Here is a 12,211-nt window from a genome sequence, read left to right as displayed (position 1 = left end):
AAAAGAATCTGAAAAGGGGCAGATTTAGATAGATAGATGAGTCACTTTGCTGTACACCTGAAACCAACACAGCGGTGTAAATCAACCACACAGCGGTGTTTTTAATAGATTAATTTTAAAATAAATAAATAAAACACTTCTAAAAATGAATAAGATGCAAGCCTGCTGGCAAGTTCACAAACTGGAAGTAGCTGCAAGGATAAATGATAATCCAACCTAGATGGGGAAGCTGCTGTAGAAACATGAACACTGGGCTTTAGGAACACAGGGCACAGCCCAGTTTCTGTCTGGAGAAGCCCAATAGGGCATCAGCAGAAAGAAGCTGACACTTGAGTCGGTCTAAGAACGTGAGTAAAAATGGTCCAAAAGAAGGAGATGGGGAGGCCATCCCAAACAGAGGCAAGAGCATTTGCAAAGACAAGGAGTTGCAGTGGTCCTGGCATGCACAGAGCTGGGGTGGAGCTAGGAATTTGTTTTTTAAATAAGGGAGTGACAAAATCAGCTTTTATTTTTTAAGGAGGGAACTCTGGCAGCTATGATATATGTCATAAAAAAAACAACAACACGGAAACCATTTCTGGTACACCACTTGGGTAATAACTCTTATTCTAGTGAAGTAAAATAAAAACTACCATCTTTAGTTGAGAATAATCTGTAAGGTAACCCTCACCTTTGTTCCTTTTCTTCCTGGATGTCCATATCCATCTGGACTGGAAAGACCCTAAGAAAAAGATACGTGATGGGTTGTAGAGTCATCCACAACAACACTTGGTCGATAATATTCTCTAAACTCTTGGACAATCCAGCAGGGCAAGGAGGTGGGGAAGGCAGAGGGGCTTGGCAGAGGTTGGAGGGATTTGGTGGAGATTTCTCCTACCTCTACAGAATAAACACTAGATGTCCTTCACAGGATAAGGAGGGGACAAGGGTTTAAAACTTTAAAAGACCAAGTGTGTGTGTGTGTGTGTGTGTGTGTGTGTGTGTGAATTTTTTGACCACCTCTTCATCAAAATTCTGACCTCGGCAAGATGCTATTTTGGTTGTAGGAAGCCAAACCATTGTACAAAGTTCCCCCCTGGGCTAAAGTTGCTTTGTTTGCAGGATAAAATCACAACAGAAGAAACCTCAGAACTGGTAAGTCTCTAGGGATAAAGACAAATTGGGGAGGAGGGGTGGATAGAGCCAATGTGGATCATATGATGTACCAGATAGACCTGAATTTTCTTCCACTTACAACGCTGGTTCTATAAGTGACCTTGGCTAAGTTACTCAACCTCCTCATCTGCTCAGTTCAGTTCAGTCCAGTCGCTCAGTCATGTCCGACTCTCTGCGACCCCATGAATCGCAGCACGCCAGGCCTCCCTGTCCATCACCAACTCCCAGAGTTCACTCAGACTCACGTCCATCGAGTCCGTGATGCCATCCAACCATCTCATCCTCTGTCGTCCCCTTCTTCTCCTGCCCCCAATCCCTCCCAGCATCAGAGTCTTTTCCAATGAGTCAACTCTTCGCATGAGGTGGCCAAAGTACTGGATATTCAGCTTTAGCATCATTCCCTCCAAAGAAATCCCAGGACTGATCTCCTTCAGAATGGACTGGTTGGATCTCCTTGCAGTCCAAGGGACTCTCCAGAGTCTTCTCCAACACCACAGTTCAAAAGCTTCGATTCTTCAGCGCTCAGCTTTCTTCACAGTCCAACTCTCACATCCACACGTGACCACTGGAAAACCATACCATGGGGATAATAACATCATCTACACAGTGTGACTTTTTTTTTTGAAAGACTAAGGCGAACTGTGCATGGAAAGCACTTAGCGTGGCTCCAAGCACAGGGAAAGTGCTGATTCGCGCCTTTGCTGCTTCTGCCGGTACCTGCAGCACTGGTGATGTTGGTGGGGAAGCAGTGATGGTGGCGGCGATGGTGATGGTCGAGGCGGTGCTGATTCGTGGTAGCGGCGGTGATGGTGACGCTGGTCCCGGTGACGGCACTGCTGACGGTGGGAGCGGTGATGCTGGAATTCCACACGGAGGTGATGACGGCGGCAATTGTGAAAATGTTGATGCTTCTGCTGGGATCTATAATGTGCATTTAGACAGCGAGCCTCTTGTAATAAAGAGTCAATCCAGAACTTTCTGTCTATTCTTTGCTGAATGAACAAAGACTGTACCCAAATCAACCAAGAAGATTTTTTTAATTTTCAGCCACAGAAGTTATGGCAATGACCTAAGATGGAAAGTTTGAAATTTTAGAAAAGAAAGAAAAATAATGTAAAAAAAAATTGCCAGAAATAAATTACTGAAGGGGGAAAAACATGCAAATGAGGCTCAGTTGCTTTGCTCCAGCTTTGCTCTCCTCAAGGACATGCAAGGCCTTCAGCATCTGTAACCCCAGAGGCCCAAACTGCATGTTTTGGAGATGTCCCCTTTGAGGGGACACCTTCAAGAAAGGCACTGCTGTCCAGCGTGGCCTGTTCCAGGGACAGGCCAGCATTATTTCAAGTCAAGATAGTCTAATCAACAGTGTTAACCTTATCATCTAACTTGAGTGTAGATGCATTTGATAGTAATCCTATTTTTTTCCCTTTTCCACATTTAAGTTTAAGCTTCTTAGGCCTGTTTTTGTTTCTTCTGCTTGCTAAAAAAAAAAAAAAAAAGCAAGTTCAATGCTGAGGGAAAAACAGCAGCAGGTCCTTCCTACTGTAATGAAAGAAATCTCAGAAATATGAGTTGGAAAGACGGCATTACTCTGTAACAGTGAGGCAGCAAATTGAAAATAGTCATGAAATAACTAACTTGCTCTCACCTTCAGAGTAATGACCAAGGTGAAAAGCCACAGCACTGCAGATAATCTTTGGTCTCCAAAGAGGATGACAGGCTCTGAATAATCAAACACAGACCCCTAAAAGTTTGCAACTCTGATTGGCTGTCTTACTTGTTTTTCCGGGAAAAAAAAAATAATGTTTCATAACATCTCTGTACTCTCGAAGACTCAAACACTTGTAAAATATCTTTGTCAAACAGAAGAGTCTTTTTGGAACCTCCCTCTCCAACAATAAATCCCAATATATCTTTGTAGACTTTATTGACATAAGGAGTCTGGGAATCTTTGAACTATGGAGATTAAAAACAGCTCTACTGATGATTCATGTCATATTTGTAACCCCAAGTCTTCATCAGGAATGTTAGAATTCTGTGTGGAGCAAGAACATATGGCATGAAATTCTATCAGGAGTCCAGAACAGAGAAACTAGACTTACAGGTTGCCCTCCTGGTCCTTGTAGACCTGGCGGTCCTCTTTCTCCTGCATCATCAAGCTCTCCCTTTTATGCTGCTGCTAAGTCGCTTCAGTCGTGTCCGACTCTGTGCGACCCCATAGACGGCAGCCCACCAGGCTCCCCCGTCCCTGGGATTCTCCAGGCAAGAAGTTAATTTTCTAAATTCAATCAATTTTATGTCATTTTCCACAGAGATTTTACATTTCTTTTAAGTCCTCATGACATCGTCCTGCAGTCTAATGTCAAATCTTCCTCTAGACTTTGCAAAATACCAATTACTTCATTACAGTGAAGATTTTGGCATTGAAAATCAACAAACCAGGTATGCAGCACCAGTTACAGAATTTTATATTACTACAGCTTTTTCTAGGTGTTAGAATGTGAATGGACACTGGCGGTGAGTCTGGGTGTTTACCTAATCATTGGCGCGTCCGTGTCTACTGATGTATGTGACCGCCTGTCCATCCATCTTTCTATTCGGCTGTCTAAGCATCTTACCTTCTCGGTCTCCATCTATCTAACTACAAGGCAATGAAGAGTCGATATCATCACCAAGCACATCAGCCTCTCACACTGGAAATGATCGTGTAAGGAGATATTCACATGAAAGAAGCCAGTTGCACGAGGAAGAGTGTGCTTTCTGACACTTACCTTCATTCCCTTTGGGCCATCTTTTCCTTTTGAACCATTTGGGCCTGGAGGCCCAGGATTCCCCTGTAATAAGACCACAACCCAAATCAACTGTGATGTTTGATAACAATTAATTTTATCCTCCAAGGGGATTGAGGTGAGGGAGCAGGGTGATCTATGCAAGAGGTCACATACTCCAGATACCAAGATTTGGAGGAATCACCTGGCTACTAGAGAAAAGCACCATCTGATTAAGAAATAGGGAAGGCAACTGTCTGAACTTTTACCTACTCCAAACAGAAAATATGATCAAGTGAGAACCAAAATGATATGATCAGTTATAGGGCTTGACCTTTCCCAACCAAGAGGGAGATGGCGTAGGCCATTTTGACTCTCCAGATAGTTTAATCCCTAGCTCACATGTTGCTGCTTGGGTTTTTTAAGCTGTTCTGAAATGCTTCTTCCACAGGAGGCCACTTCTGACCACCTGCTTTAACCTGTCGGACCCTCCTATGAACCACGGGATAGCAAGTGGAGGAGGCACTAAAGAGGCACTAGAAAGACCCAAGTTGGGGGCCAGTTCAGCCACTTACCATTCAGGTGAAAAGTCATTAAATCCCTTGGAGCCTCAGTTTTCTCATCTATAAAATTGGGATGCTTTTTAAGTAATGCTTCCTTATATGTTTATGAAGAATACATCAGTCATTTATGCCCCTTTGATAGTACTATTTGTTGTACTACAGGTAAGTATGAGCTTGTGTTACACACCCTTGTGGCTCAAACAGAATCTACTTCATTGCTGTATTCCCACAATCCTACATACCCTTAGAGTAGAAGGGGTACATAGCTGGTGGTCAGTGTCTATTTCCTCAAATTAACTATTTCTAGAAAGTCCTGATAGCCACAGACCCCAGAACAAACAGTGTACCTTTACATTATTTGTCCAGGGACATACAGGTCTATGAACTGGCTGTGGGGAATGAGCAGCTGCTTTGAGCCATGAGTTTGTCAAACCTACCTGAGCACCCACTAAGCCTTTTTCTCCAAAACTTCCTGGTGGGCCTCACCTTCCTCTTGGTCCCTGGTCCAGAGATGACATTAAAATTCAACCAGTTTTTATAGAGTTGTTTATTTTCCATGTAACCATAAAATCGCCTCGGATGCCCAAGGAAGCACCAACGAATGGGGCTCTGACCCACCACAATCACACTCATCACACTGGAGTCAAGCAGTCACTGCCCTCTGAAGCACCCACAGCTCATTCATTCCACACTCCCTCCGTCCAAGCAGTATCTGTATTCTTAACCACTTCTCCAGTTGAATCTAATGAACACTAAAATTTAAAAACTGATTTTTTTCACTCAACTAACTTTAAATCCTCAACTAATTTTAAACCTTAAAAGGAAAATGAGAAGAGTGGCTGGGATATTGATCTCTTTTGAAAAATTGACTGTGTCCTTATCCACACAGGGGTTAAGGGATAGAGTTTGCATTCTAGTATTATCAAGAACCCAGACACATTTTAACTGGCTTAATCTCACTGGGCAATTGCCAGGGAGTTCTTTGTTTTCTCTCCAATCTATTTGGCTTTACTGATTTTGACATTTTAATTTTTCTTCAGCATTCTGAGAAATGCTTTCTCATTAGAAGCATTGATCCTGGCTTCTATACTCCTGGGTGAGGTATTGTAATCATCTGTTTAAACAGACCATCATATCCACACCCCAGTGGGAAGGGGAGAAGCAAGGGAGGTTTTCTGGATTATCTTACTCATGATCAGCCCCCCTTATGTTCAGCCATATAATAAAGTGAACTTAAAGAGGAAGTCCAGAACACAACAGTGGTGGGGGAGGTGGGGTCCACATTTAAATTAAGCCAGTGAGAAAAAGGAAATCCAAAACTATTTCTCAGTTGTTTTCCCTTAGGCTCAGACAATACTTTCTATTATAAAATACATACAATCTCTAATTACACTATGATGACCCATTTCTTTTGTTAGCACCTTAGTCAAGTCAAAAAGACAACATAAACCTTCTCAAATGACTATCTGCCACTTATACGAGTTTCAAAATTACAGAGAGTGATTCAATGTGTTAATAAAATCTGTTGTTTAAAATTTGTCCTTTTGAGGATCCTTGGAAACAATTTGGCTTTCCAAAGAAAGATGCAGAAAGTGTTCCAAAGAGGTTTATAAAATGACAGATTTGGATTACGCTTTGAAGTGTGCAAAAGAACTGGTTGAAAGTGTAATTTCTGGTTATCACTCAATAGTTTACAATGCCCCACTGGACCCGAACTCCTGAATGACTCAGGCATATCTATAAAGTACCCTCTATATAATTAATAATGCTCAATAAACACTTTGCTGATTTTTCCTGAAAAATTGAATCCAATTTTAATGAAGTAAATACTATTTAAGTAATTTGCATACACAGCTTCAGAGGCAGTAGTTAAGAGCATAGATTTATAACTAGGCTGACTGAATTTCAATCTCATCTCTGTCACTTACAACACTATGTGAGCTTGGCCAATTTACCTAATTTTTCTATCCCCACTCCATTTCTTCCCTGTAAAATGGGCATGATAAAACTTCCCCCATTGAAGGATTAAAGGAGCTAATACAAGTGTTTGGGGCCATGCATAGGACATAGTAATTGCTTAGTAAATATTAGCTACTGCAATTTAATCTGCCCAGAAGAGAGGCTATACAATTTTCTTTGGGAGGCAGTATCCTTTGAGAAGGCAGCATCCTAGATCATGCTGATATATGTCAAATCCTATCAAAGAACCTCAGTTAAAATATCAAGCAAATATTCTTCAGCACTAAAAACAAATTCAGTGATACAACCAGTGAACCTGGAGACCCAAGCTCTGCTTGGGAACCCTCTTCACTGGATTCTCCATGCACACCCTGTCAAAATGAAGAGAACTTAGCTGAGTTCACCAGGCATCTTCAGTGTTCCTGGAAGGCCGTTTTCCTTGCAAGATGGCACTTGAAAGTAGTAAGAGAAAGACAAAAAGTATCTGTGAGTCTGTGTTCAGTCATCCTAGGATCAGGGTTGAAGAGGAAATGAGGAGGCCCCACCTACTTGGTTGGGAAAATGAAAAATCATATTCTTACTGTCTTTCCTAGTCTCCTTCCAACACCTAAGCTAGTGATAGAAGAAAAAGCACTTTGTTAAATGACCCAAACTCCCATTTTACATAATAACTGGTTCTTAAAAGCTCCTCCACTCCTTTTAAGGGCTGTGGGCTAAATGCTCACTGGTGTTAAGGATCTTTACCCCATTTGGAGAGACTCAGAATGTTGAGCTCAGCAGCAAGCATGACCTTTTGGAACAAAACACAAAAAAAGCACACAAAAAATCTCCCAAAAACTGGCTTTAAAACCCTACAGAGTCTTACAGCATGAAGCTAGTTTTCCAGGCAAGGGATGATCTGTTAAGATGATTCATCTGGTAACCAATTCAATACCTCCCTCAAATGAATACTTTCATTTCTACAGAGAAGATACATTTTCCACGACTGAGGGTGATAATCTACTTTGTGAATGATGCTGCCTTCTTTCTCACGTTGCTCGCAAGTTGCCCAGATTACTGATTACTCATAGATTTACAAACAGAAGAAATCCTATACTCAGAATTAATCCATCCGTGGACCCATGATTTGTGTTTCATCAGTTTTTAGACCATTCAGATAAATGGGAGGCACATCTGTTAGTCTTTACTGTTAAGTCATTATGTTCTTTAAGAACTGATGTCTAGATTTATAAATGTGGACCAGGTTTGAAGAGGCATGAAGCTAGAAATGTTGAAACTGGCTGTGAAATGTTGCCTAATCTGCATATCACATTAGTGGCATCCATGGTGTAACATGTCAGAAAATGACGTGGTTGTAGACAGCAAAGCCCAAACTTTTATTGTAACTCCATGCCTATACACTTTTCAATATTTTTTCATGGAACTGTAGTTAATTTACAATGTGGTGTTAGTTTCAGGTGTGCAGCAAAGTGACTCAGTCATAAACCTTACACGTTTGAGCATATTGGAGGCAATCAGTTTTGTCAAAGAGCTTTATGATTAACTAGTAATAGGTGAACAGAACACAAAGCAAATGGGGAGAGAGGATGACTCAAGGAAGACCAAAGTTAAATAGCTGTAAGTACTATGTATCAGTCACCATCTGAACAGCAAATTGATTGGCCCAAAAGTGGAGAAAATATGTATATTGTAAGAAGAGGTGGTGGGAGGCAGCATATGGAGGAGATGGACAGGTTAAAAAATATTCTTCTCCTCCACTGGAAGAAGTCAAAAGAAAAACATCTAACATTGAAAACCAAGAAATAACAAAGGAAGCATGTTCTTTAGGAAAATGGCAAAAAAAAAAAAAAAAAAGGAACAGCCCCACAGGATGAAAACGAATGCTCCTGAATCCCTGGGAAACAACAGGTAGGGAACCATTTTTCATAACATACTTGTGAATGCAACTAGATTTTAAATTTATGCACAGGCTCAGCTCTGGTTTAAATTGAATAAAAAGGAAAGATACAGGAGGTGGAGTTTAGTTTAGGGAACCAAAAACCCAAGACCCATCTGAGAAGAAGACCCTCTATCACTGGCTATTTAGGTACCATTGCACATAGCAGAGCAAAAGTAGTCAGAAATTCCTTCCACCAAGTAGAGCCACTGAATTTCTCTGAAACTGAGCCTGGTCAACTCACAGTCTATCTCCTTCTGCCTTGTGGGGGAAAACAAACAACAAGTTAAAATGATAGTCCAAGACATTATTTCTTTCACAAGTGTTGAAACTGAATTCAAAGCACAGAAACGGTCTATTTAAGAATTTATTTCGAGTTTTAAGATTTTACAAGAAATAATACTTTAGTTGGTGTCAACAAAACTTGTTTGGACATGTGAGACTTGGGATTTCTCAATAGCTATGCCTCTGCAACATGTGTGATTTGCAGACACACAGTCACACTCACTCGCTCACCCATTCCTGACCTCAGAGATGACTTAAATCAGCCTCTGACTTCTCCTTCATCCTCAAACATGAGACTTCTAGAAAAAAAATGCCAGCACAGCATGATCAGAATCTGTTAGAAAGGAATGTACCTAACAAATCTTACTCCACTTTGTACAAAAATTTCCAAGAGTAACCTTGATCTTTGGATTTTAATTCAAAGCTATTTGGCCTCTGACAACAACTTCACTTTGCTAAACTGATATTTCCTCTCTTAGCCATAAAAAGTAACTAATGATGCTCATAACTCCTGGGGCTGCAGAAAGGTTTACATGAGGCCATATAAATGAAGGTCTAGTGCAATGAGTGGTACCGGATAAGCACTCAGTAAAATCAGAGATATCCCATTGCACCTGCAAATTATACCATTCCTTCTTTGGAAATAGCAAAATCTCAGTCTTTTACCTTTATTTAGTGACTATGAGATCCCTTTATGCACCCATTGAAATGGAAAAATCATTACTTCAGAGGTAAAAGCAACCCTTTGAGATATTAGCTTATTTTCCATCTAAATGAAATAGCAGGTTGGAGAGGCAGCAGAGAACCGTATAAACTTTCCTTTCTTCTGGGGAACTTCCCAAGGATGATACAGCCTCCAACAACCCAATCAACATTCCCCTTGACCTCAGAGCGGACTTAGATGAAATAGCCATATATGTGGAACAAAAAAGCAACTCTCCCCAGCAAGCACTGACCTTCAGCCCTGGCAGGCCTTGTCTTCCTCTTGAACCCTAAGGACGGAAGGGAAGCAGAGACCTCACAGAAGGAAACAAGCCAGTTTTCACCCCAGCCTACCTTGCTCCTCCACAAAAGCAGAGGAAATGCATCCCATGAGCAGCCACACCTACCTGAGGGCCAACATTCCCTATTCCCCCCGGAGGTCCATCAATACTAGAACTTCCCCGGAAAGCAAAAGGTAAAGGGAGGATCGATTTAGATGTCTGGGTTGACTCTCTAGAAGTGGGCTGTCCCATAAGGAATCCACTAACTAGCCCAACGTGGCTGAAAGTGAAAGTTAAAGTCGCTCAGTCGCATCCAACTCTTTGCAACCCCACGGACTGTACAGCCCATGGAATTCTCCAGGCCAGAATACTGGAGTGGGTAGACTTTCCCTTCTCCAGGGGATCTTCTCAACTCAGGGATCAAATCCAGGTCTCCCGCATTACAGGTGGATTCTTTCCCAGCTGAGCCACAAGGGAAGCCCAAGAATACTGGAGTGGGTAGCCTATCCTTTCTCCAGTGGATCTTCCCAACCCAGGAATCGAACCAAGGTCCCTTGCATTGCAGGCGAATTCTTTACCAACTGAGCTATGAGGGAAGCCCTCAGTAAGAATACGTAAATTGGGAAAGTATATGAAATGCAAAAATGAAAACATTTTATGCAAAGCTGTCCTTCCAACTGTTATTTATAAAAGATGAGCTTCTAAAACAATTTACATATTCCATAATATAGTAGAAATGCTTATTGAAATTATGTTTATCAGAAGTTTCTAAGGTAGAAAAAAATGTGCTATCAAGTTGTTCTTTTCAAGTATGCTAAATTTTATGAAAAAAGAATTTATTCCAAATAAGGAGAAAGACAAAATGATGATTCCTCACTTTTTGTATTGTTTTAGGACATTTTTTAATAAGTTCATGGAATCCTCATCTGCCTTTCTCACGGAGAGGAACTTTGCCATCAACACAAGTTCAATAGACTGATGGCTTTCTTGGTTACTGGAACTACTGATTTTTTTATCTACATTTTACTTTCCTGAATTTCAAAGTATCACTAATAAGTGTTACTTTTATAAAGAGAATTTTTAAAATAATAAAGTAGGTCGTATGAAGGAAAAGGCTTTACTAAAGCCTAAACTCTCACAATTGCTCTAGATATAATACTTTCTTAAACTATCATTTTCTCATTTCAATTTTTTTTTTTTTTTTTTTTTTTGCAGCCAGCATCATAAAGGAACTATTTGGGCAAATGCTAGAACAATTGGACAAAAGATTGTACAGAAAGAAAAAATACAGAGTCTCAGAGTATCACTTCCCAGACTAGTTAATCTTGGAAAGAGAGAAAAGCATGTTCACACTGGATAAATCTGGTGAACACTATCTTAATTAAGTGACAAAATTAATGTACCAATAATGAAACAGCCAGTAAAGAATCCACCTGTAATGGGGAAGACACCAGTTCAATTCCTGAGTCGGGAAGATCTCCTGGAGGAGGGCACGGCAACCCACTCCAGTATTCTTGCCTGGAGAACTTCATGCACAGAGGAGCCTGCTAGGCTATAGTCCATGGGGTTGCAAAGAGTCAGACACAACTGAGTGACCAAGCACAGCAATGAGATAAATGACAGTGTCTCTTCTACTGACAGAGAAGGATTCAGGATTAATTAATCTCCTTCCAAAAATGTTTAGCCTGGCTGGCTACAGTCCATGGGATCATAAAGAGTTGGACCAGACTGAGCACACACACAGATTCATAAGTAAACAATTAGAAAAATCCTAATTGAGGGATATTTAGCAAAATAACTGGTCTGGAATGTCAATGTTGTGTAAATAGACAAATAACTGGGTAACAGTTGTGATTAAGATATCTCAGAGCTAAGACAACGCTTGGCTGGGTCCCAGAATAACAATAAAAACAGCCATAAGGGCATTCTTGGGACAAGTATGGAAATCTGAACAGAGACTATATATTAGAAAATAATTTTGCATCTATATAGACATTTTTTAATGACTAAATAGTCATCACAGTGATGACTTTACTGTGTTTATATCGGAGAATGTCCTTGCTCTTGAAAGATACATGCTGAACATTCAGAAGCAAAATGCCATACTTCCAATTGATCCTCAAATGACTCAGCAGAATATACACATATATTATCTATGTATTTGTACAGAGAGACATTAAGCAAATATGGCTCAATAATAACAATGGGTGTTCACTATGCTATTCTTGAAACTACAACCTTTTTCTGTAGCTTTAAATTTTTTCAAAATTAAAAAACTGGGAAAAATTAATACAAGTTCATCACAGAATATTTCAACAATTCAGAGAATAAGATTAAGAAAAAGAACTGTATAGCTGCTGGGTGTTTATCCTTCTAGGATAAATAGATATAGATACATTCTACCAATCTGGACACTTTGTTGAACACAGAGTTTTGTAATCTGTTTTTTTCACTTGAGTATTCTACCATGGATGTTTTCCTCATTACGGAATAGTCTTCTAAACTATTTTTCACGGCTTAATAATAGCCTAACATGTGAAGGATCCTACTGTTTATATGAAC

The 12,211-nt window shown here is 40.4% G+C and overlaps 1 protein-coding gene across 1 annotated transcript in view; it reads right to left on the bottom strand.

Annotated features, from left to right (window-relative positions):
- Positions 1-12,211, bottom strand: part of LOC120859354 (collagen alpha-4(VI) chain-like) — a 104,585-nt gene that overhangs the window by 38,758 nt on the left and 53,616 nt on the right. The window contains 5 exon segments of the mRNA XM_040235499.1: positions 671-721; positions 3,258-3,320; positions 3,927-3,989; positions 4,924-4,986; positions 7,027-7,057. Coding sequence (XP_040091433.1) covers positions 671-721; positions 3,258-3,320; positions 3,927-3,989; positions 4,924-4,986; positions 7,027-7,057 — 271 coding nt within the window.

The sequence above is a fragment of the Oryx dammah genome, unplaced genomic scaffold (assembly GCF_014754425.2).
Source record: "Oryx dammah isolate SB20612 unplaced genomic scaffold, SCBI_Odam_1.1 HiC_scaffold_2, whole genome shotgun sequence".
NCBI lineage: Eukaryota > Metazoa > Chordata > Mammalia > Artiodactyla > Bovidae > Oryx > Oryx dammah.
This window is presented reverse-complemented; position numbering and strand designations above follow the sequence as displayed.